The sequence below is a fragment of the Grampus griseus genome, assembly GCF_964374135.1.
Source record: "Grampus griseus genome assembly, chromosome: 16".
Taxonomy (NCBI): Eukaryota; Metazoa; Chordata; class Mammalia; order Artiodactyla; family Delphinidae; genus Grampus; species Grampus griseus.
The window spans coordinates 62,880,192-62,904,438 of NC_139010.1; the positions used below are offsets into that span (position 1 = coordinate 62,880,192).

General features: G+C 43.9%; 1 protein-coding gene across 1 annotated transcript in view; it reads left to right on the forward strand.

Moving 5' to 3' along the window:
* SORCS3 (sortilin related VPS10 domain containing receptor 3) overlaps window positions 1-24,247 on the forward strand; it is a gene marked incomplete at both ends in the record, with an annotated part of 579,237 nt that overhangs the window by 451,446 nt on the left and 103,544 nt on the right. The window contains one exon of the mRNA XM_082673649.1: window positions 19,158-19,247. Coding sequence (XP_082529775.1) covers window positions 19,158-19,247 — 90 coding nt within the window. The remainder of the gene's footprint in view (window positions 1-19,157; window positions 19,248-24,247) is intronic.

Consider the following 24,247-nt stretch of genomic DNA (forward strand, 5'->3'; position numbering starts at 1 on the left):
GCAATATTTTAAATGATGTTAATTTGGCCTTAATGGGAGAGATTTTGAATGTTAAATAGCAATTTCCTCATTAGGGGCACATTTACAACACAGGAGTTTAAAGAAAAATGAAAGAGTTTCAGAGATGATCTTCAAAAGAAATCCAATAAAAACATCTTCAGGTGAATATCCTTGAAGCGCTTTCAAAATCTTGAGTGTTTTTAACAGGCAGCACTAATGGAAGGTCTTTATTTATTTATCTTTAATGTTTATCAGAGTATAGTTCATTTATAAGTTGTGTTAGTTTCAGGTGTACAGCAAAGTGAATCAGTTATACATATACATATATCCACTCCTTTTTAGATTCTTTTCCCATATAGGCCATTACAGAGTACTGAGAAGAGTTCCCTTTGCTGTACAGCAGGTTCTTATTAGTTATGTATTTTATGTATAGTAGTGTGTATATGTCAATCCTAGTCTCCCAAGTTATCCCTCTCCCTGCTTATCCCCTGGTAACCATAGATTTGTTTTCTACATTCGTGGCTCTACTTCTGTTTTGTAAATAAGTTCATTTGTACCCTTGTTTTTAGATTCTACATATAAGCAATATCATAGGATATTTGTCTTTCTGTGTCTGACTTCACTCAGTATGATGATCTCTAGGTGTATCCATGTTCCTGCAAATGGCATTATTTTGTCCTTTGTTATGGCTGAGTAATATTCCATTGTATATATGTACCACATCTTCTTTATCCATTCCTCTGTCGATGGACATTTAGGTTGCTTCCATGTCCTGACTATTGTAAATAAATACTAATTATTAGAGAAATACAAATCAAAACTACAATGAGGTATCACCTCACACTGGTCAGAATGGCCATCATCAAAAATGTACAAACGATAAATGCTGGAGAGGGTGTGGCTAAAAGGGAACCCTCCTACACTGTTGGTGGGACTATAAATTGGTATAGCCACTATGGAGAACGGTATGGGGGTTCCTTAAAAAACTAAAAATAGAGCTACCATATGATCTGGAAATCCCACTGCTGGGCATATATCTGGAGAAAACCATAATTCGAAAAGATACATGCACCCCAGTGTTCGTGGGAGGTATTTAAATAGCATGTAGCTGGGCTGTGTCTCTACACCTATAATGATATTAGTGGCTTGATGTAAAAGTTGTTAGTATTTGAAATACTTCCATGAATAAACACAAAACAGTGATCTGATCATGAAGTAATAATATTTAGTTGACCTTTGTGTTGAACATCTGTGTCCCATTTCCCATGCTTCTGGACTTGGGGAGGCTCACGATAGACCCCTCAGTCATTCCGGTGCGGATGCATACCTTGAATTTCAAGGCTGTTGAGATCCTCTGGGACAATTTGAGCAACAGGAGTCATGGGCCGGTGGATAAGGACTCCTCTCTTCCTGAGTCAGGAGGGCCTTCTGAGCCTTATCATCTCCATAGGGTCCCCAGTAGAACTGAGCCCCAGTTGCTTATAATAACGACCAGTTCAGTAATGCACCTTGGGATGGCTTTCCCTTCCTCCTTGTTTCCTGCTTCCTAGTTCCACCACTCCTGTTCCCTAGAAACATTTCTCAAAAATAAACAAACAAAACCCAAACAACCCCCCCGAAAAAATAAACTACCTGCACAAAAGCCCTTGTCTCAGGCCTTCATTCTGGGGGGAACCCAACTCAAGACAAATTGGAAAGACTCTCTCTTTGAGTCCCTGCTGTGCATACAGGATTGTAGATAGGGTGGACTCTACAAGACAGAAAGAATCACTCGCATCCCTGGATAAAATTCCTCAATCCAAACACCCATTCCCAGGCCTTCTAACTTTTCAGGGACCTGGCTTATTGCTTATCCTTCTGTCCCCTCTGCCTTAAGCTTATTCATCCCTCTTTCCGACTTTCCATCAGTGTTTAAATATTTTAAAATATCTACCATCCTTAAATTAAAACAAAACAACAAAACTTTCTTTGAACCCCATACTCCTCTCTAGAAATGACCCATCTTTCATTCACGACCAAATTTCTTGAGAGCACTCTACCTTCATTATCCCATTTTCTCGTTTCCTTCTCTCTTTAACCCACTTGAGACTGACTTCTGCCTCTGCTACTTCCTTGAAATTACCTTTGCCAAGTTCATCAAAGACATCTTTGAATGGTATCTCGACAACACCACTCAGTAATGATATTCATGGACTCCTCTGCAGCTTTGGAATCTCCTGACTGCTCCTTTCTCCTTGAAGCAGCCTCTCTCCTTCGCTCCTTTGATAATGATCAGTCCAGCTCCTCTCCCTACCTCTTCAGTCTCTTCTTCTTCCTCTTCTACGGAGGTACCTCTTCCTCTGCCCACCTTTTAAGTATTTTCTCTGAGAATTTAAAATATTCTCTCAGAGCCCTCACTGGATTCCTTTTCTCTGCTCACGTCCTGCCCTCTCTCTGATCAATCCCTCCTGTCTGTTCCTACAGCAGAACATCAATTACAAACCAGATGCTGATGATTCCCCAGTGTCTCCTGCTGAGACAGAGTGACTCCTGGGAGGGGCTCTGTATTTACAGGATGTCCATCAATCCTTTCAGCATAGCAATCTCTTCACTCTATTCAAAACTTTGCTGTGTCTATCTCTAATAAATGATTCCTGTTTGCTTCTTCCCAAGAGATCTGCTGAGGCTCCATGGAAGTTATAATGCTTGTTGCTTCCTAGGCCAAAATAGCAAGGAGTGTTTCCCCTTAGTCTCAGAGAATTGTTCTGTAATTAGCTACGTATTGGAACCTAAGTATTTGCCTTTCTGGTAGTACATGGATGGGTATGTCTGGTTTAGGGGTGTCAGTTTTGTTTTTTTCTCATTTTGTGTATCACCTCTGAGTAATTGGTAATAGCTGCATAGAAGACTGTGTTATCATGGTTCAGTAGGAAAGGCTGCTTTTGTTAATTAAGTGTCTCCATGGGCATGGTGGGCAGTAGCGGCATGTCTCCTGTGCAGTGCATCTTACAGGAAGAGTGGCACTCGTAGTGTTTCGTTATCCAGGGGCCTCATATTGTTAGATGCAGCTTGGGCGTTCTGGTCTAGAAGGTGGTTATGCTTTCCAGGGACCACAAACGTTTCTGTATTCAGCTCAAAGGCATGAGATCAGCCACACAACTTGCAAATCTCTTCCGCTGTTTGGAAATCTGCAAGTTCCTATTTCCAAAGCAGTGATTCTTCAGAATGTTCTTTCCACCTAGCCACCCCACCAACCTTTACCCACCCATCAGCCAATTGGAAGAATTGTTGTCTTTGTCAGAAAAGGACCTCACGTTTATTTAGTGTCAAATTTATATCTGGCATGTGTGCATCTTACTTTTTTTTTATTCTACTTTATCTTCATAGGATCTCAGTGTGGTACATAGCATCATCTTTATTTTTCAAAGGGGGAAGCTGAATTTCAGGACCTTTTAGAGAATCACCCTTTGTTGTATAGCTCAGTAAATGTCAGCATGAGGAGGATCTGACCTCAGGGCTGCCTGGGTTCATAAAGGATGACGAAAGAAGACAGTGACCCATTTCTCATTCATTTCCCCAAGCTGAAGACGCTCACATTAGCACTGAATAGCTGGTGTTCCCAGAGCTTCTCCAGATGACTGTAAAAGTGAGAAGGGCAGATGCTCTCCCTGTCTTGGTAGATATTCGGGGCAAGAAAGCCTCACCGCACTCCTTGCTCAGTGAGCTGTTTGTCAGGATCTGTTTCAGTTTTGTTTCAGATCAGAAGCTTTTGCTCAGTCATTAACGAAAGAAAGGCTTAATGGAATTCAGTACAATGTAATCCTGCCTGCACCTCTGAGAGCTGTCCCTCAGATACACTAAGAGGATTATTCAAACACTCATCACTAAGGCCAAGGCGGGTGAGCGGCAGCATGGCTGATCATCATTCCCATCCCCAGCTCCGCTCTTCTCGAGTCTTCTGCACTTGCCTTACAGCTCTCTGTGCTCGATCCAATTTCCATGATGTGTTTCGGGGCATGGCATCTCCTGTGTCCCATTCCAGGATGCAGAAGAGCCGTTGCGTCATGACCCGATCAGGTCTCCCTGTTCTCATTCTCTTCCAAGTTCCAGCAAGTCCCCAACACCCACTCTGCTAAGCGCAGCTCCCAGGAGGATCCCTTTTCTGGGGCCTCCTATTAAAGATAATTGTACTGTAAAAACAACAGTGCTGATAATGAAGGCAGTTGGGCTGTTGACTGAGAAGCAGACTATTAAGTCCAGTTCTCTCCCCATTACCATTCTAACTAGAATATACATTTCAGAGGTTCAGCTTTTAAAAATTTTAATTGTTCTTCCTTTAACTGCATCACTAGCTAATGGGGTAAACAGACATTTTGGATTTCTGCAAGAAGCTTTTGAGACTAGCATTCTGAAAGCCCTCGTGGTCAGCCAGAATAAGGTCTTCTTGGAGATTAATAGTGGCAGAGCCATGGCTAATCAATCAAGTTGATTTAATTGAACACCTACTATATACCCTGGGCTGTCTGAGACAGAATTGTTGATTGGTTGATTCATTCATTCATTCATTCAACAATCATTTATTGAGCACTTAATATGCTCCTATTACTGTTCTTAATGACAGGGATATAATGGTAGACAATACTGACAAAGTGTCTGTCCTCATTTTTTGTTCAGTTTAGATGTAGAGGTAGGACTGGAAGGCCTGACAAGTCTCCATGAGTGACGCTCAAAGCACCTAAGATATGCAAGGCTTCTTTCCAGAGCGAGGGAGACCCATGAGGCATGATATGATCAGAACATTTCCTGGAGAAGGCAGGGCTCAAGCCAGTTCCCAAAGAAGGGAATTAACTTGAGGAGTCCAACTTCAGGACTAGCCAGTGCTCCAAAGAAGAGAGACCTTTAATGGCAGGAGACAGTGTCCATGGAATGGGGTAGGCAGGTGGGGGAGGGGTGGCAAGTATTCCTACGTTGAAGCCTGGTATCACTGTAACTCACTCTGTGACCTTGGGCAATTAACTTTCCTCCCTGGAGCTCAGTTTTCTTATCACAAAAGGAAAGGATGGCATCCAAGTAGAGCTTTCAAACTTTTTGTTGTTGTTACTGCTCTTAACAGTGGGAACCACTTTTCAGACAGCATTGTTCAGGGAATTCCAATATGTAAAACAGATGCAGGTGGAATGGATCTAGTTTAAGAAGGGTGAGGGACTGTATCAACTCCCCCACCCACCCAGCCTCCTCTTCACCTTTTTTTTTTTTTTTTTTTGCGGTACGCGGGCCTCTCACTGCTGTGGCCTCTCCCGTTGCGGAGCACAGGCTCCGGACGCGCAGGCTCAGCGGCCATAGCTCACGGGCCCAGCCGCTCCGCGGCATGTGGGATCCTCCCGGACCGGGGCACAAACCCGCGTCCCCTGCATCATCGGCAGGTGGACTCTCAAGCACTGCGCCACCAGGGAAGCCCATCCTCTTCACCTATTTATGGACACTCTCAAAGCATTGCTGTAGAATTCTAGAATAGAATCCAGTTTGGAAGGCAGTGGGCTGTATGACTCCAGAAATTCCCTTCTCATGCTAAAATTCCATAAGTCTGCTCACTCTATGGGGCAGTCCATTGAGTCAGACATGTAGAGGGGACTGTTATTTGGAAGTATTTCTCCAATGTCAGAATTAAAAAAAAAAAAAGATATTTGGGATGTAGCTAATTGCTCAAGAGAGTTGCTGAATCATTCTTCCCTTATTTCCTTTCACATCCATTTACTGAGGGCTCAATATGGAGATAATGCAATAGATCAAAAATTAAAAAGCAAAATCTAAAAGTTCCTGCCATGGGAGGGTTTATAGTCTAGTGAGAGAGAGCGAGAGAGAGAGAGAGAGAGAGAATACATAAGCTAAGCAATAAAGAGGAAAAATAATTGCATACTGTGAGAAATCTATGCAGAAATAAGCATAACTGAAAGAGCCAATAATAGCAAGGAGGGGACTTCATTCATTCATTGATTCCATCAGTACCTCAAATTTTTCCAGAGTTACTACTATTCACAAAGCATAGGGCCCCGCTTTGGAGATTTTATAGTGAACCCAAGACAGACCCAGTCCTCTTCTCATGGGAGTTTATGATTTAGATGGATTCTCATCTCTGATAGTTATTGGGAGGCAAAAATAAAATAATATAAAACATAAATTAAGATAAAATTGTGTGTGTGTGTGCGTGTGTGTGTGTGCGTGTGTGCGTGTGCGTGTGCGTGTGTGTATAATATACCCAGATTTTGCTTTTGAGCCTGGGACACGTGAAGTATTTTCATGACAGGCAGATTCACGCACCCTCTTCCTAAACTGGGAGTCAGAAGGTCTGAACAGAAATCAATTCCTGCAATTTGTTTTTAACTTCTTTCTCCTTACCCGGGATTGATTTTTGCCTTTGTGATCAATGGCAAAGAGAATAGCTCCATGGCCCGAGCAGCTGTTCAAGTGCTTGGTCTGGTTAGCCCCACATCCAACAAACAGAACTTTAGAAGCTGATTATGAAAGGAATAGGATGAGGATGCTTAAGGGATGGGCCTGATTACCACTGCCTTCCTGATGAACAAATGCCTGCAGGTGTGGGATAAGGCAGAGGGACACCCTGCCGTCCCCAGTGGGTGGAATAGAGCATGGTGACGCTGGGAAGGAGGAAAGCATTGGGATTCGCTTCCTGTTTACCAACCTGACTCTCTCTTTCCCTGACTCCCTTCCCTTTAAGCTCTTTCTTTTTCTTCCTCCTCCTATTTCATCCTTCCTACCTTCGGAACTGCAAGCAAAACATCTGTTGCAAAAAAAAAAAAAAAAGAAAGAAATTGATTGGTTCTTCTCTCTCTCTGTTTCTTGGACTTTAAAATTGTCTGATTCTTTAATCGCCGTTCTCTCCTCCTCCTCCCTTGTTTCCTTCTAATCCAGCTTGTGTGTAATGGGAGCGTGAAATTAGACACTTCCCCTGTCTCCCTCTAGCCTTGGAACTTCTCCAGGCGGGGCAAGATCGCTTCCACTTTCTCCTCTGAAAAATGTTTTCGGAAGGAATGCACACCTTGTGATAGCGTGTGGTGGTGATTCCACTGAATGCAATTAGGGTGGAGAGGGGGCCATACCCAAGGCCTTCTGTCTTGTTCTCCAGAATAAATGCTTGCCGTTTTACTGCCTGCCCCAGGCGGCGACCGCTTCCGGATTGCAGTATGGAGAAATCATCCAAGGGCTCTTAATACGATTGTGTTAATTATTTCAGGGCGCTGTGTAACTGCTTCTTAGGTGTTCTTTGTGTATGTGGGAGGGAAGGCGTAGAAGTAGTGGCTTTCTTACTTCCTCTGAAATATCTGATATGAGTCCTTATGAAGTGGATTGAACATACCTCTTCTGTGTAAGAAACAGAAGTTTCTCGGCATTTTCTTGGTTAAAGAGTTGTCCTCAGCCTTCCTCCACAATTTTCACCGCCTAGCTAATCTTCTGTCTTATTGAATAATCTGTAGTTCTTGGAGAATCAGTTATACATAAAGAATCAGCTGACATTTGTTGAGTGGCTAGTATGAGCTAGGCATATTATTAATGCATTTAATTGTTATGACAGCCTATGAGGTAAGTCCAACTCTTACCACCATTTCACAGAAGACGCACAGAGCGGTGAAGTCATTTTCCAAAGATCACACAGCCAGAGCAGAAGTTTGCCCTAGGCAGCCTGACACCAGAGCCTTCTTTCTCAATCTCTGCTCTAGTTCTGCTCTTTAAACGAGAAAGCATCATGACTTAAACTTTCTTGTTTGCCTGAGTCAAACTGGGTCAAGAACTGTGTAAGGGGCAGTGAGTGGAAAGCTTAGCACAAAGTAAGTGCTCACAACATGTTTGTGGAGTCATTGAGTGACCACGAAAGAAACTGGCCGCACAGAATCTTAGGAGATAGGATTTAAAGAAGACATTCACGCTGAGGAGACTAGGACCCAGCAAGTGAAGGGATGAGGAACACAGGGGTGTGACATTTTTGAGTCCCTACTTTGTGTCAGGTGCACGCTGGGCCTTATGATATGAGGGTGCTTATCTGTTTTTAGATGAAACTGAGGTGCAAGAGCAGTTAAGTGCTTTTCCTACAGAGTCGTAATTGCCAGTAGGGCTGGGGGTGGGGGTTGGGATCCATGTCTGGGTTTCTGTTCTGAAGTTCTTTTCAGATTTTCACAACAAAGAACTAAGTCAGTAAGCCCAAAAGGTACAGAAAGATAAAATCCCTCATAACCCAGCTGTAACTCTTGGATGTTTTCTTGAAGCAAAACTACGTTCCTGATGTGAACCACCTCTGCAGAGATAAACAAATAAAATTTTAATAAGATTATTGAGCAGTATAGTATTGCTTTCTTATTGCAAATGTCAAGTGAAAATGAAGCAGAGTGTCTATGTCAGATACTGAATGGCAAAGACTCTTAATAAAACCTACTACACACGCCCACTGTTTCTTGCCCTTCCCCCAAAGTGCCTCTTCTGGAAGCAAGCAACCCCCAGTGAGCCACACACTTGGATCTCCCATCCTGCTACCTTTCCATCTCTGCTGGTGATCTTTTTCTTCTTTCAAGCTCCATCCCCACCTTTTCTCTCCACGTGTCCCTTTGGTGTGTAGGATAGTTCAGCGGTGACCTGGTTTCTCCAGTCTTCTATCCTCAGATCCATCATCCCATTCGGCAAAGAGGATGTCCTTCAGTATGAGAATCCCCTCTCCTCCTAAGGCAGTGGGAGTGTAAATAACACCTGTTTATTCACTACTTATTACCAGGTGTGTGTGCAGTTATGTGAGTGTGTGTGTGGAGTTAGTCACACATGAGCTGAAATCCCAGTCCAGCCCTTTGCCAGCTGTGTCACTCTGCCATCTCTGTGTCTCAGTCGCCTCATCTATAAAATGAGGTAGGATGAGTGTGGACTTCACAGTGCCAAGCACTGATTCTGTTGTGGTCTAGAAAGATCATAAGTTGTGTCAGCTATTGTTGTTCTGGGCTGGGGCGTTTCTCTGTTTTATATTTCTTATCCTTTGCCCTGCGCAGGGCACCATAGCACTGGCATTCATCTTGTATTGTCGTTTGTACACCTTACATGTTTGGCTTGTTTTTACAAGGAAATGGTGAACTCCATGAGGTCACAGCCCCATGACTCCTGTGATACCTGACACGGCCTGGGCACAAAAGTGCTGACTAAGTATTTGTTGATTGATTGAGAAATGTAACACATAGTCGAATTGGGGCCAGTATCCCTAATGAGATGTCTAAACGTGATTAATGTTCAAGGGACGATGTGAATTCGGCCAGACCTTTAATTAATATGTGGATTCGGCAGTGGGTGGGGAAGAACATCTTGTAATGTGCTTCTTTGTTTCCCACAGGAAAAGCATGACCTGGTTTTCCATGCTGTGGTGTTGCCAACCACTCAAAGGAGTATTTGATGTAAACTCACGACCCACTTGTAAAAATCCATGCAATTATCTCCACTTTGTGTTTTTCTGATCTTGACTTGGTGAACACAGACCGAAGCAGCCTGGCAATTTGAAAAGAGCCTTGGGCTTCAAGTCAGAAGTTCTGAGGTTGGCTTTGAGCCTTACCTTTTAGTAGCAAGGTGACATAATGTGGCCTGTCTGGGCCTCCGGCCCCTGAATTCTAGCATGGGGATATCATTAGACCTCCTTTGCGCTCCAACCAAATGAGATTCAGTCCAATAATGAGAACTGATGGCATGAAGTAGAATACAAATATGAGTTATGACATGGGTGCCGGATACTAAGAGATGGTTAACTGGGAACAGGACACATTGTCTACCCTCGAAGATAATACAGTACAAGAGACCTAAGATGTTCCCTCTTCCAGTAATTCAGGACAGCGGCTGATAAGTGCAACGAGAGAGCTACAGACAAAGAGCCCTGAGAATCAGAGGATGAAAAGCTGAATTCCAGCTGGGAAATTGGGATGGGGGAGGACTCTTTAAGGAGGTAGCTTTTGATGTAAGCCGGTGTGAAATTCCTTAATGCTGGGATTTGTGTCAGGGTGAATCCCTCCAGGTAACTGGTCTTAAACTAGCTATTCGTTGGAAAGACTCTGCCGTAGACGCTTTAGATTTTTTCAGGGTTGCAGAGTGTGGTGGACATTGTCAAAATTTAAAGACCCAAGTTCAAATCCAGGCTCTGCTGCTTTGGAGCTGAGTGACCTTATGCATGTAAATTAACTCATCAGTGAAGTGGGGCTGCATAGTATCTCTCCTCCAAGGTCATTGTGCATGAGGGCGGACCGTGCATACAAAGTGGTGAGCACAGAGTTTGACTCTCCAACAGTGACGCTTCTGCTGGTGGAGGACAGGACAGGCATGACACAGAGAGTACAATGGGGAAGCCCCAAGAAGTAGCAGAGTAGCAGTTGGCATTTTACAAATATTCATGGCTCTCTTGGGGAGGTGACAGTGTTTTCTGAGAAACAGCTTGACAGATGGTTTAAATCCGTGCACTGCTGTCCCAAAACGAGGCATGCAAATCCCATGTTGGCAAAGTTTTCCTGTTATATCTAGCAGCCCAGGTATCTCCAAGTCTGTCTGGAAATCCCATGTCCCAAAGAAGCATCCCTGCTTCTCTAGAAAATTAATGGCTTTGTTTTCCTTTCCCTTTTAGGATCTTTAAAATATCTTGCACATATCAGTAAAATTAGTCATTCTCAAAGCAGCTATGTGCACCTGCCATTCATCCCGTGTGGCTGAAGACACATCTGATCTATAGCTCTGCCCATCCATTTCTTGCTTTTCTTCTCATATTCTGTATTGCCTCTAACCTTTCAGTCTGTAGATAGCTATAGCCCTACAGACTATCTAGAGCTACTGGCCCAATGGCAAATGTCAATGCCCCAAACAATCAATAGAGTGGGCATATGTGGGTCACCAGCTTGATTTCTGGACTATAAAAACCATAGACTGAGTGGTTTATAAAAGCAGAAGCTTATTTCTCACAGGTTTGGAGGCTGGCAAGTCCAAGATTAAGGAAGATTTGGTATCTGGTAAGGGTCCACTTCCTGGTTCATAGACGGCTATCTTGTTGCCATGTCCTTACATGTTAGAAGAAGAGAGAGCTCTCTGGGGTCTCTTTTATAAGAACACTAGTCTCTCCCCAAATCCCCACCTCCAAATACCATCATATTGGGGATTACGTCTCAACATACGAATTTTGGGGGGGACACAAACGTTCATCCTACAGCAATTTGTCAGTGAGAATACTTCTAAAATCTTTGGGTTCCTGGGTACCTATACAGGTCGATCATAACGCCCTACTCATTGTATTTGTAAAGCAATTTATAGTTAACATGAAAGCATTTTATTATCTTATCTCATTTACTTTTCTGTAAGAGAAGGATAATTATTATTTGTTCCGTTTTCATAGAAAAATAACCTTGGAACTCCAAGAGACTAGTCACCATGCCTAAAATTGCATGTCTGGTACATGATCAAGCTGAAACTAGAATCACAGATGTTACAGATACTGGGATCTTCTACCTTTCTTCCTTCTTCTCCTTCCCACTCTTTAGTTTTTGTTTTCTGAAATTCTGGGATGTTATAGAAAAGACAGAGCCTGGCTTGGGAAGATTTCAGCCAATTAATTGACGTCATAATGTCTACCTGTATAAAGGAAAAAGGCTATGTGATATCTCAAAGAGAAAAACTTAACTAAGTGTAGGAAGGCTATATAAGCTTGACTCCTTGCAATATCTTTTCTAGCCCTTTCTCAGTTCGTCTTTTACAAAACCATATTAAACTCACAGTGCACAAGAAACAGGGACATTTGTGAAAGAGGAAGCAGGGGAGGTGTTTTGATAGGAAGTTTTAACATTTGTCTTTAAGGTTTCCATGGGTAGTGTTTCCTTTTTCTGTGAAGCTCTGGCATCCTGATCTAGAACTCAACATAGACTGTCTCTGTTTTAGCTTTTTATCTGTTATTATATTAACTGGGAATATTCGAACGCTTCCAAATTTTATACTCCAGGATGACAGTTCAAATCCATATCAGTTCTTTTTTTATTGTTGCACTTATTTTCTTTGCCTTTTTATCCCCCAACAAGACTAGCAGAGGAAAGACAATGAACTTCCATTTTGCAGGGTCAAGTGGGCATCCCAAGAACTTCTTCCCTTCCTTTTAAATTGTAAAAGCTAAAACATGAAGATAAGACTTGCAGCTGCTTAATGGTCAGATCTCTGGCACAAAACACGTTGACTTTGTGGTCTCCATAGGTGGTCTTCTCTACAAAGTCATCCTTGCTGAGGGCAACAAGAAGAATTTCAGTGTTCTATCCCTGGTCGATTCTGACCAGGTAGCCCATGTGGCAACCCTGACACTTTCTGAACAGCCTCCAGCTTACATATTAACTGTTGCCATGGTCAGTCACCCTAAGTCCTCTAAGACATTAGACTGATACAGGCATCTGTGCCTCTAGTTCAGCAGAGACAGGTAATATGCATTGAGTACTTAGGATGTGTCAGGGATAGGGCTAAAACTCTTTACATGCCATGGTAGATTCATTCCTCATGATAACGTGCCTTAATGTCTCCATTTTCCAGAAGAAAAAATTGGGAAGGCTGAATTACCTGTTCAAGGTCACCAAACCAGCAAATGGCAGAAGCAGGATTCAAACACAAGTCTGGGATCCCAGCCAATGTGCTAGAATGCTTAAAAACCAGAAGAGTCTTCTTTGAAAATATGTAATTGGAAACTTATCAAGCCCAGCTCCTTTATTATATTTGAAAAAACAGCCTCAGAGAGTCAGGCCTACTGGTTTTTCTTGTTTGTGTGGTCTAGATCTAGACATGGTCTTGGTCCCATGCTTTTCTAACTCATCACCTTTTCTCTACCTTCCTAGCATTCCCCATAGGCAGTGAAGGCCCCAAGAAGTCTCTTGGCAGGACTGGTGAAAGTGGAAGTTGATTTGTCAGTATTTTTTGGCCAATAGTGCGCTGGCAACTTCAGTGCATGTCTTCCCTCCAACACCGGCCCTACAAGCACACGCGTGCGCATGCGCGCACGCGCGCGCGCACACACACACACACACACACACACACACACACACACACACACATCCCTCATACAGAGAGGGAGAGAGCAATATTGGCTTCACATCAACTAGCTTATCCCACATCTATTCTTGGTAAAGCTATTCTGGGGCTATGTTAGGGGCCCGATAAAAAATTTTATGGGCAAATCTGTTTCAAAGAGGTTCAGCCTCAGCAGGAGTGCTGTGGTAGGCGTTAGATCCACTCTTTCTAGAAACAGGCAGATAAAACTGCATATTGCATTAATATCCCAGAGCCTCTAGGACATAAAACGAGCAAACACCAGTTTGACAAACACTAAATTCAGCATGAAAGTCTAGCAGAGGAGACGGCTTGCTGATAGGTGTCTTGTTCTAAATGCTGAACACAGGTTTGATTCAGACACATAGTGTAGTGTCTTAGCAGAGCGCTTTCAGAAAATGAGCTCAAGATGACAGAGACGACAGAACCTGCCGTGTAGAAGCCATCCTGACACTTAAAGCTGCATCCTAATGAGACCCATGGCTATTTACTGACTCCTATGGCCCGGTAGTCAGAAGCCTGCTTCTTTGTTCTTAAAGAAGAAATATGATCTTTAAAGGAATTATGTAGGTGGAGAGGAAGAGAAAGGCCTAACAACATCAAGACTTATTTTAAATAATCTGAATAGAATTAATGAGCAAAGAAATTGGAAAAGTTAATTGTGCATCATAACACTCCGCTGTTCCCTCTCATTTTCTAAGGAGGAGGAAACAATGCAAGGGCTGCGTGAGAAATAACTAACGTATGCCTATAAAGATGGTCATTTCTCTTGGCTTGGACAGGTTCTTCACATCGTACTGGACCCAGCAAGGTCTTCTAGCTGGAAAAGCTTCTAAATGTCACTTCCTGTGAGGGCAGCAGCTCTCGTGTGAGCTGAATTTAGCTGTGGCCTCTCCCGTTGCGGAGCGCGGGCTCTGGACGTGCAGGCTGGGCGGCCATGGCTCACGGGCCCAGCCGCTCCGCGGCATGTGGGATCTTCCCGGACCGGGGCACGATCCCGTGTCCCCTGTATCGGCAGGCGGACTCTCAACCACTGCGCCACCAGGGAAGCCCTTATTCACCAGTTTCAACAGCAGCACTATTCACTCCTGTGTAACAATAGAGCATTGATTTCTCAGGTCTGGGAAATTGACATGAACCCTACCAGAGAAAGATCTGCCTTGTTGGTGGGCATCTTATCGAGGAAATTGAGAACTGAATGACCTGGGATCCATTCCCTTCCATAGAGAGGTTTGGAAACCTCACATAGTCTGAGGGACCAGCATAAACTTTGCAGTCGGATAAACTTGGGTTCAGATCCCAGCTCCACCAGTTACTTGCTGTGTGTCTTTGAGTATGTTGTGTAAGTTCCCTATGCCTCAATTTCTCCTCTGACCATAAAGCAGAAAGCTGGTACATACAGAAGAATAGTGCTTGGTGTTTCATAAATGCTCAGAAAACATGATATTATTGATACTTTTACCTTGTAGGGTACTAATAATAGTTTTAACAATAATAACAGTAATAATTATTGTGGATATTGAATAGTATTGTGGATCTAAAGCACTCATCACATGATAGATATTCGAAAATATTAGTTTCTGCTTCTCTTCTCAGATTACCTGTGCCCACTTATGAATTCTAGAGACACTAGAAGTTCTCTTCTATCTATGGAAGAAGCAGGCTCAATATGACTCAAGGCCCTCTGGTTCCATTTTGGGGGGCAAATTTCTCTCTCTCCTGCAGGGCAAGTCATCATCTAGAAGCAAGGAGAAGTGACAAAAATATAGGAGATGTCAGTTTAGACTTGGTTACGGCAGGCGTGGGAACAAGTCAGCGGAGACAGATGTGTTTAACGGCCAATGTATTTGTCCAAAGGAATCATTTTCACTGGCCAGGAGCCCAATTAAACCTGTAAAATGGAAATCCAGAAAATCAGCTTAACGAGCCAGTCATTAGTAAGGAAGAGGCCCAGCTAATGCTGTGTTTAGCATGACTGATGGTCCCAGAGCAAATAATTGGATGACATCCATCAAATGTAAAATAAAAGGTGTCACTGAAAGGGAAAGTAGTAATAATCTCTGGGATTTACAGTGCCAGCAAATTTGCTTGTAAGGAAGAGAAAAGTTCATCAAAATAGATTAATAGGCGCTAAACTTTATTCCTTCCTTGTGTGATTGCCAGAGAACCACACAAATAATAGCGGAGAGGCAGCAAAGGCACTAGGCTGGTATCATTCCAGCACTGGGAGGACTCTGCTCCTAAGGGGGAATATGCTAGAACTTCTATTTGGAGATAAGTCCCTGTGACCAGCAGGGACTGGGCAGGGATGGAGTTCTTCGCAGCCACCGTGTAGCCACTAAACAATGGAGAAAATCGAACTCAGAGGCTCTCTGTTTAAGCGAATGAACCACAACTCATTGTTCAGTCAGTAAGTATTGACTTCCTGCCTTGTGCCTGCCGCTTTGGAGATGTGCTCATTCCTAGTTAAATTTTTAAGCATAGGCTGGAGTTGTACAGTGGCTGGAACAATGAAAGGTTGTATGATGTTGGGCAAATTAGTGACCTCTCTCAGCCTCAATGTCCTGACCTGGGGAGCATATATATATATATACACATACATATATCTCCTCTACATGTCATGAATATATATATGTATATATATAAGTGCAAATGAAGTATGGTTTATAAACTGCTTACTGTAGCATCTTCCACGTAATATGTTTTCTCACTGCATGGTGATTACTATTCCTGTTGTTTTTATTACCTCACTTCTCTTCTAAGAAGACATCATTTTTAAGATGCAGTGTCAATGTCATGGCTGATTCTCTGGGAATATGAGGAAACACAAACATATACACACAAGTCAATTACAGAGATTTAAAAAAATTTTCTTAAAGATGTTGGAATTAAGGAAATGTTACAATTGTTGACATGAGTAAGATGAATAGAGGATTCGTCTCAGTCACAGGAGGAGGAGAACAGGTTTAGAGCCAATCTTTACTAGGTTGATATTTGTCTTATCTTGGGCAAGTCATTCCATATCTTATAGACTCTGCAGGGTTGTCAATGGGATTAAACTAGATAATTTATGGAAGGGAGGTCCTGGAGCGTGGTAGATGAACCCGATTGATGACAGTTTTATCATTTTTTTTATCATCACGCATCCACTGATTGCCTGCCGTGAGACCAGCATTACTTAGTAATCAAGAAGTTACACCCTTATAATAAGACATGGAGGGACCATTATAGGTATATGTACACCACAAGAGTGAATGTCGAAAGTGCTGTAGAAATGGAAATAACAAAATTCAGGAGATGAGAGGAGGGAGAAGTTATAATGAATCGGTGGCATCCACAACCCTTCCATGAACTCCGGGGCCTTACACTGAGTTTTCTGCAGTACAGAGAGTGGACGGCCAGGACAGAGGCGGAGCTGCAGGAGCCAACTTGATGTCGCTGGGGAATGCTGTGGCATCAGAGGTACTGGGGAACCTCTGGGCTCCTTGGCCTTCGTGCAGCCCTTTAATATTTTAGATTATCCCATGGTAGTTCTGAAGTGTAATTCCATCTTCATGCTTTATTTAAGCAGAAACTCTCCCAGGTTGTGTGTGTGAGCTTCTGTGTGTGTGTGTGTGTGTGTGTGTGTGTGTGCGTGTGTGTGTGTGTGAGAGAGAGAGAGAGAGAGAGAGAATCTGTGCTTGCACAGGGCCATACAGGCATGGCTGGGCTGAGTTCCAGAGTCAGGTCAGCGGGACCCTATCAAGGGGACCACTCTGTTCTCCTTTGGCCCTTGGTAAGTTAGAAACCCCAGGGGGCCCTGCCTTGCTCTGTGGTGCTGATAAGAAGCCTGGTGGTGCTGTCATCTTGTTCCCTGTGGAGGTGACTGGGTCTTCGTGGGAAATGCTGCTTTTAATTGCTGACCTCTGGCCAGCATTAGTCACGGGATTCTGACCCTGGTCTAATTCACTAAGGGTGAGGTTGGTGAACTTCAGGATGTTCTGTGGAGAGCTGATTGTCAAGCGCATGATGGGAGACCAGAGGATATATTTGGGGGTTTAAAAACTTTATCACTGGGTAAAAGGTCTTCTTGGGTGGGGATGATGCAAATGATTTAGAACTATGTCAGAGGTGGTGGTCATACAACATTGAGAAGGTTCTAAATGCCACCGAATTGTACACTTTAAAATGGTTAATTTGATGTTGTATGAATTTCACCTTAATTTTAAAAAGACTTTATTATCACTGTAAACACAAAATTCAGGGAAGTGGCTACATCGCAGAGGGAGGCAGGGGTCAGGACAGGCGAGGAGCACAGCGGCATAGAGGTGTATGTCAGTTGGCACTGAAGTTCTTGTTCTGTGCTGCTCCAAGTGTGGTCCCCAGACCAGCAGCATCAGCATCACCTAGAACTTATTAGAAAAGACAATTCTTGGACCTCATCCCAGACTGATTGAATCAGAGGCTCTGTGGGTGGGGCCCAGCAGTCTGAGTTTTAACGAGCTTTCTGGGCGATTCTGATGCATGCTGAAGTTTAAAAACTACTGATCTAGTTCTTGGGTTTGCAGGTACGTTTATATGTGTTGGTTTTATAATTAGAAATAAAACCAAATTAAAGAAGCGAATAAATAGGATCATGCCAGGACTCATGGTGACTGTGCTTAGAACCAAGGGTTATATTTTAATCTGATTCTATGTAGTTGAGATGTATTTAAAAAAGAAAAACAAAAGACTTCTCAGCAACTCATTGGTCTTAATCTGTCAACACCCCACCTGTAAGCCAACACGGAGCAATATGGCTTCAGAACAGATGTCTTATAAAAAAAAAAAAGTCTTGGAATACAAGATAAGAATGATTCTAATTAGAAAATAGAGACGTAAGGATAGCAGTGACCATCAGGGGGAAACCAGTCTCTCCTCTTGGTTCAAAGCCTAAGACTTTGCACCAAGTTTTTCCCAAGGCTCTGCCTTCACACTGACTCGAACATCTGTTCTACCTGGCAGCTCGTGGGGCCTGCTTTGTGGGCTTGCAATCTGCGCAGGTCAAGAGAGAGCCACGGGAAATGCCATCTCTTAGAGTGAGGAGCGATGGGTGGCTTTCAGTAGAGAAGTTATATGCCCCCTGCTCCCAGCAGCCGCTGTGGGCGGGCACTGGGGTTGGACCAGGGTCAGGGGACTGGCCTATCTTCAGCAGGAGCCTGGGCTTCCAGTGATTGCTTCCTCAGCACAGCAGCCTGGTTGCTACTGTCCTCCTGTTATTTTCTCTGAGCAGCCTATGTTGTCTTCTCCTGTGAATATTAATTTCCCCTGAGTTAGGATCATTGGGCCAAGAGCTGCCATCTGCAGAGCTATGCCATGTTGGCGAGACTTTCCAGCAAGCCCAGGCCAGGGGACCCTGTCTTGGAGTGGTTTCCAGGTTCCTCTAAGAATCCGTCTGTTGCCAAGTGAGGTTTCAGATGTTGACTCCCCCTGCCATGAGCTAGTAGGACTGAGACTCAGACATAAGATTTCTGACTTTCAAATCCAGAGTCCTTTCTCTGACTTTTGATGCGTTTAATGAACTAACACATGGAAAGAATCAGTAAGTATCTGCTCAATGCGTGGATTTGTAAATAGGAAGGAAAATAATTGTGCTCAGAGAGGTAGTGAAATTAATTCCAAAGCAATAAGGCTTTGAGCAATAGTAATTGTTCAGATGCAAAACAAATTTTCTTTGACAATCATGTCATCATTGCAGTGGATGAAAAGCTGTTGAAAAAAAAAGAATATATAGATCACGGGTACAGCAGACATAGTAGCTTCTCTGTTTTCAGTTGAAAATATTTATTAAGTGTGTATGTATTCAGAACACCGTGACAGAGTACAGAGCCCCTGCTCTCACAGACATTGCCAGCCACAGGGGAAGACTGTTGGAATTACTTATTGTCTAGGTGCTGTGCTACAGGAGCAACTCAGGGCACTGTGGGGTTGGAGGACCAAAGCCAACAGGGAGTATTTCCTAAAAGGTTGTTACAAACCTACTGTGGCTGTTGGTAGAGAGGCTACTGCTTTCCACCGTGTGCCGTGATCCGTAGCTCCATCTGACCTTCTGTGTTTTCCCCATGATACAGGTAACAACTGGTGGAAGAGCCAGCTACTACGTGTCTTACCGAAGAGAAGCCTTCACTCAGATAAAGCTGCCCAAGTACTCGCTGCCCAAGGTATGCACCACCTGCTCCCCTGGGTCCTCTGGGGAGAGGCTGCCTTGTTGGGCTGCAGAAGGTTTGATCCCTGCCTGGGAGACAGCTGGCATTCAGCCGCACTTAACCACTGTGGGGTCTAGCCTCTGTTGATGTCGCTGAATCTGGGTTCTGTGTTCCCCTCTCAGCAGGGTGCACAGGCAAGAGCTTTGATTTCCCATGATTCAAACATCCAATATAATCTTGGGTCATTTCCCAGGACTGGTAGTGAAAGGAACACTAGCTTTGCAATCTCTTCTGAGGGCGCCTCCCTTTCACAAGGGCCTTATTGACAAGTAGAGGGCCAGGCTTAGAATGGTCCAGGCAGAAACCATAGGTAGGTAGGTAGATAGATAGATAGATAGATAGATAGATAGATAGATAGATAGATGTGGACAGGTTAGTCTCATGGCTTTCTTGCTTTTCTCTACCCTTCAATGCTAAATATAAATGCACTGCCTGTATTTCCACTCCCTTCTGCCACTATGAGTAATTAAAAAGGAATAATTTACTATAAAATTAATATCAACTCATGACATTTTAACTCCTGTATTGGAAAATCATAAAACTTACTCTGTGGACCTCATCCCCTGTGAACAATGGCTTCTGGGAGGAGACAGATCTTAGAACCTCGGTATGAATGTGGGAGGGCTTTAGTTGCATCACCTATTAAGGCTGCAAAGAAGCAAAGTCTCAGGTTGGACATGTATCAAATGTAATGGTACAAAGACTTGGATCTCTAAGTTGGTGCTAGGAAACGTATCATGAAAGGCGAAATGAGTACAGAGGTAGTAGGGATTATGGGATAAGAAGGTGGATAACCACCTACCCCTGGTTGCTTTTATACTTTCACCTATTCATATAAGCATGCACATACCCATTCATTCATTTGTTCCTTCATTTATTCACCCATCGATCTATTCTTTCTTCCATTTAAGTTTTTACTCTGTGCCAGGCACTGAACTAAGCTCTGTGGTTAGAGTGGTAAATAAGATACACACGTTCCCTGCCGTAATGGAGCTTGTATTCTCGTAGAGAAGAGACACTGAACAAGCAACTGTGGGTGTAGGGAGTATTATAGGTACAGAAGTTCAAGGGCCATTGTGACATGATAGTTGGAGCTCACCAAATATGGGTAGAGAAGACGAGTTTCCTAAAGAAAGTGATGCTTAAGATGATTCAAGACAGATAAGGAGTTAACCCTGCAAGCAAGTGTTCGGGAAGCTGGTAGAAAATACATATACTGGCCCGATTTTGAGAGAGAGTATGGTTCATTTAACAAACTGGAAAGCTATATTGAGAGACTGGGTTGCACAGAGAGAGGTGGAGAGGCTGATGAAATTCACAGGGACCATGGGAAGTAGCCTCAGGGGCCATGGGCGTTAATTTCTCATTTTCTCTAATGTCCCTGTGATTGGCTTTCTAGGCCCATTGTATAGGACTCCCCTTGCAGGATGTACCCATCAGATATTCTAAACCCAAGCAGGAAAGAGGTATCCCTGCTTGCAGAAGATGAGGAAGTTCGTGACCATGTTCTTTCTAAAGGAGAATGACCCTTAGCGGCAACCTGGTGATTTCCATGGATTGGCCCAGGAAAAGAGTTTCGGGAACTTTCCAAACCACATTTCTCCATGTAGGGCTTATTTTGCCTCTTGTCTGTATGCCTGTTTTATGTATTTTTAAACTTCTCAGAAAAGCAAACAGTTTGCTCCCCTGGGCAGTGTGGCTGCAGGTGGGGATACATGAAGCCTGGCGTCAGTCACAACCCTAGAGCCCTCCATCACTGATTAGCAACCGCATGGCAGTTCACTGTGGTAGACTACCATCCGTGCAGCCCCTTCGACAGAACTTCATCCGGAGCAGCTTCTCATTAACATGAGGGCTGTCGTGAAGATAGCTGGATGGTTATCGATCCCCTTTATTCGTCGGCCTTGGCCGGGTTTTCATAGCCTGGGCCGAGGAGGTGAGGACGGAGTGGGTGGAGGGAGATGGGTGATTTCCATCGTTTAGAAACGGAAATGGCTTTTTTTTTTTTTTTTTTTTTTTTGCGGTACGTGGGCCTCTCACTGTTGTGGCCTCTCCCGTTGCGGAGCACAGGTTCTGGACACACAGGCTCAGAGGCCATGGCTCATGGGCCCAGCCGCTCCGCGGCATGTGGGTTCTTCCCGGACCGGGGCACGAACCCGTGTCCCCTGCATCGGCAGGCGGACTCTCAACCATTGCGCCACCAGGGAAGCCCCGGAAATGGCTTTTAAGCAAGTTGTTGCTGTTCCACGTCGTGCTGCAGTTGCTGCTGGGCATCTTGCTTAGAAACAGAAACATGGCAGATCTGCCCATCATCATGGCCCTCCCACCTCTACTCCCAGCTGACTGTGCAGAATACACTCTCCTGGGGCACTCCATGGCTTCAGAGTGTTTTGCAGGGAAGGAGATGAAGGCCATTAATAAAGAGTAACGTTATTAAGAGCAGCAGCCTTGTGCTGAGTCCTCAATAACCCAGCCCCTGGGCATTGGGCTGGCGCTGAGTCTCAGGCCGATGGCCGTGTAGAGCACGCACCTGCGGAGGGCTTGGAGAGAGATGACAGAAGCCATGGCAGCCTCGGGGAAAAGGAGATGGAGCTCAAGAGCAGAAACCCAGGGCTTTCATTCCAGCTCTGCCTGCTGCTCATCTATGAGCCCAGGTCTTCTCATCTGTAGAATGGGCATCATAATACCATTCCATCTGGCAAAGTTGTAAGGATGCAGCAAATGGCTCATTGTTGGTAAAGTGTAAAGTGCTGGGCAAGTCTAAGCAGTGATTGTGTTCCAGGGGAAATACTACTGACGCTCTTAGCCTGTTGGGCGAGTTCCTCGTGGGGTGGGGTCGTGTTCCAGGCCGCTCTTGCTCTGCCTCACTGGACCCCTCTGAGTCTCAAAGACCTCCTCTTGCCTCTTAGATTCTGGACTTGTTCTTAACTCGCTACTCTGTCATTTCTGCAAGAGAAAAAATTGTTTCGTGTTGGTTTGTTTGTTTCTGTACGGAGCTCAGTTTGGTGGTAACAACGTTGAGCTTGACTTGAACCCCAAGCTCCTGGAAACAGCAACATTTAAGAAATCCCCCCACCCTTTTGTGTTCTTGGATATGGCTTACTGCAAAGAACTCCCCTTCTCTTAAATGTGCCCCGTATTTACCTCTGGCAAGGCCAGATTCCTGTTCTTTGTCTCATAAATGATTCACTGAACTGTTTGTCCCCACTGACCAATCTGGACAAAGTGCCTGCTAATTTGACTGGACCAGACTTAAGTCTGGCTTTTCTCCTTAAGAGAATCGCTTGACCCTAAGGAAAACAATTTCCTGTTTAATTACTCCTTACCCCACTCCCCGCAGTTCATTCTAGCCTTGCTTTACTTCTCCCAATACGAGTAATTCTTTTCTGCCTTCACTCTGAGGTGCTTGCAAATACTTTGATCAGAGTGTTCCCCCTATTCCAATAGTCTTTTCCAATCAACTCTCTCCTTACCTGAGTCTGGGTTTGTTTTTGACAGTAGAATACAGTTAATCCCACTTTGAATAATGAAAGAGAACAGGGGGAAATATGTTTTAGATAATTTATTATAATGATAATGACAGTAATGTTAACCTTTCCTTAATTTCCTTAGGAAAATTGTCCTTAATTTTTACATTTCCCCGAATACTGATTTATCCTTCCTTGCTGTGTCATGGCCTCTCTTCTTAAAGAGTTATCTGTAGTTTTAACCTGTTTTCTCATTTTCTATTCACTCTTGAACCTACTGCTAGTTGCCCTCAGCTCTCCCACATCCATCTCTCCACTGTCCCGTTAAAAATCTGCTAGCTGGGGGCTTCCCTGGTGGTGCAGTGGTTGAGAGTCCGCCTGCCGATGCAGGGGACGCGGGTTCGTGCCCCGGTCCGGGAAGATCCCACATGCCGCGGAGCGGCTGGGCCCGTGAGCCATGGCTGCTGAGCCTGCGCGTCCGGAATCTGTGCTCCGCAACGGGAGAGGTCACAACAGTGAGAGGCCCACGTACAACAACAACAGCAGCAACAAAAAAATCTGCTAGCCGTTGTAACCAGTGGCTACCTGCATGCCAAATCCAATTAGACGTCTCTACATCTTTATCTTTTGGTTTTTTCTTTTAAACTCTCTGGAGTATCTGACACTGTTGGGGAAAAAAAATCCCCCCATGATACTCTTCGCTTTGGCAGTGTTTTACTCCTGGTTTCCTTTTCTGGATCCCCTTCCCTTGCCATCCCTGAAGTGGGGATGTTCCTAAATTCCCGTTGCATTCTTCATGGTTCCTGAGTGACCTCATCCTTTCTCTTCACACTGATGACTCCTATATCCACAGCCCCAGCAGATATCTCTCCATTAAACTCTGAACTATATCGTTAACTGCCTATTCGAGGTACATTCCCTTAAAGAACCCGTTTAACAACTGAGCTCAGAGTCTCTACCTTTTGGCCCTTATATCTCCTCCTTTTATTTACTTACTCCATTTATTTACTTATTTACTCCATTTATTTACTCAGTAAACTATTGTTGGATGTCTACCATGTGCTAGATACTCTGGTAAGCACTAAAAATAAAGTGACAAATAAGAGAGACATAGTGTCTGCCATCTGAGAACTCATTATAGTCTAATGAGAGAGGCAGATATCACACAAATAATTATAGAAGTGATTGTTAATTTTGATTGTAATGAATCCTCTAAATAAAAAGCAGAAAATTTTGTTATTCAGGTATCTGAGATATTCAAGATGTGTCCTTCTCCCTTCTGTAGATTATACCTTCTTAATATCTCACAAGTTCATTTCGTAGAGTTCTCATAGAGAATCTACTTCAGTTCAGGCCCTTGTGCATTACTGCCTAGATGGTTGCGATGACCTTTTAAGCCTTCTCCCTTCCTTCTAGCATTGCCCCATTTAAATCCACTCTTCACAATGCTTCCACATTTGATATTATCATATAATGAACTTGATCATC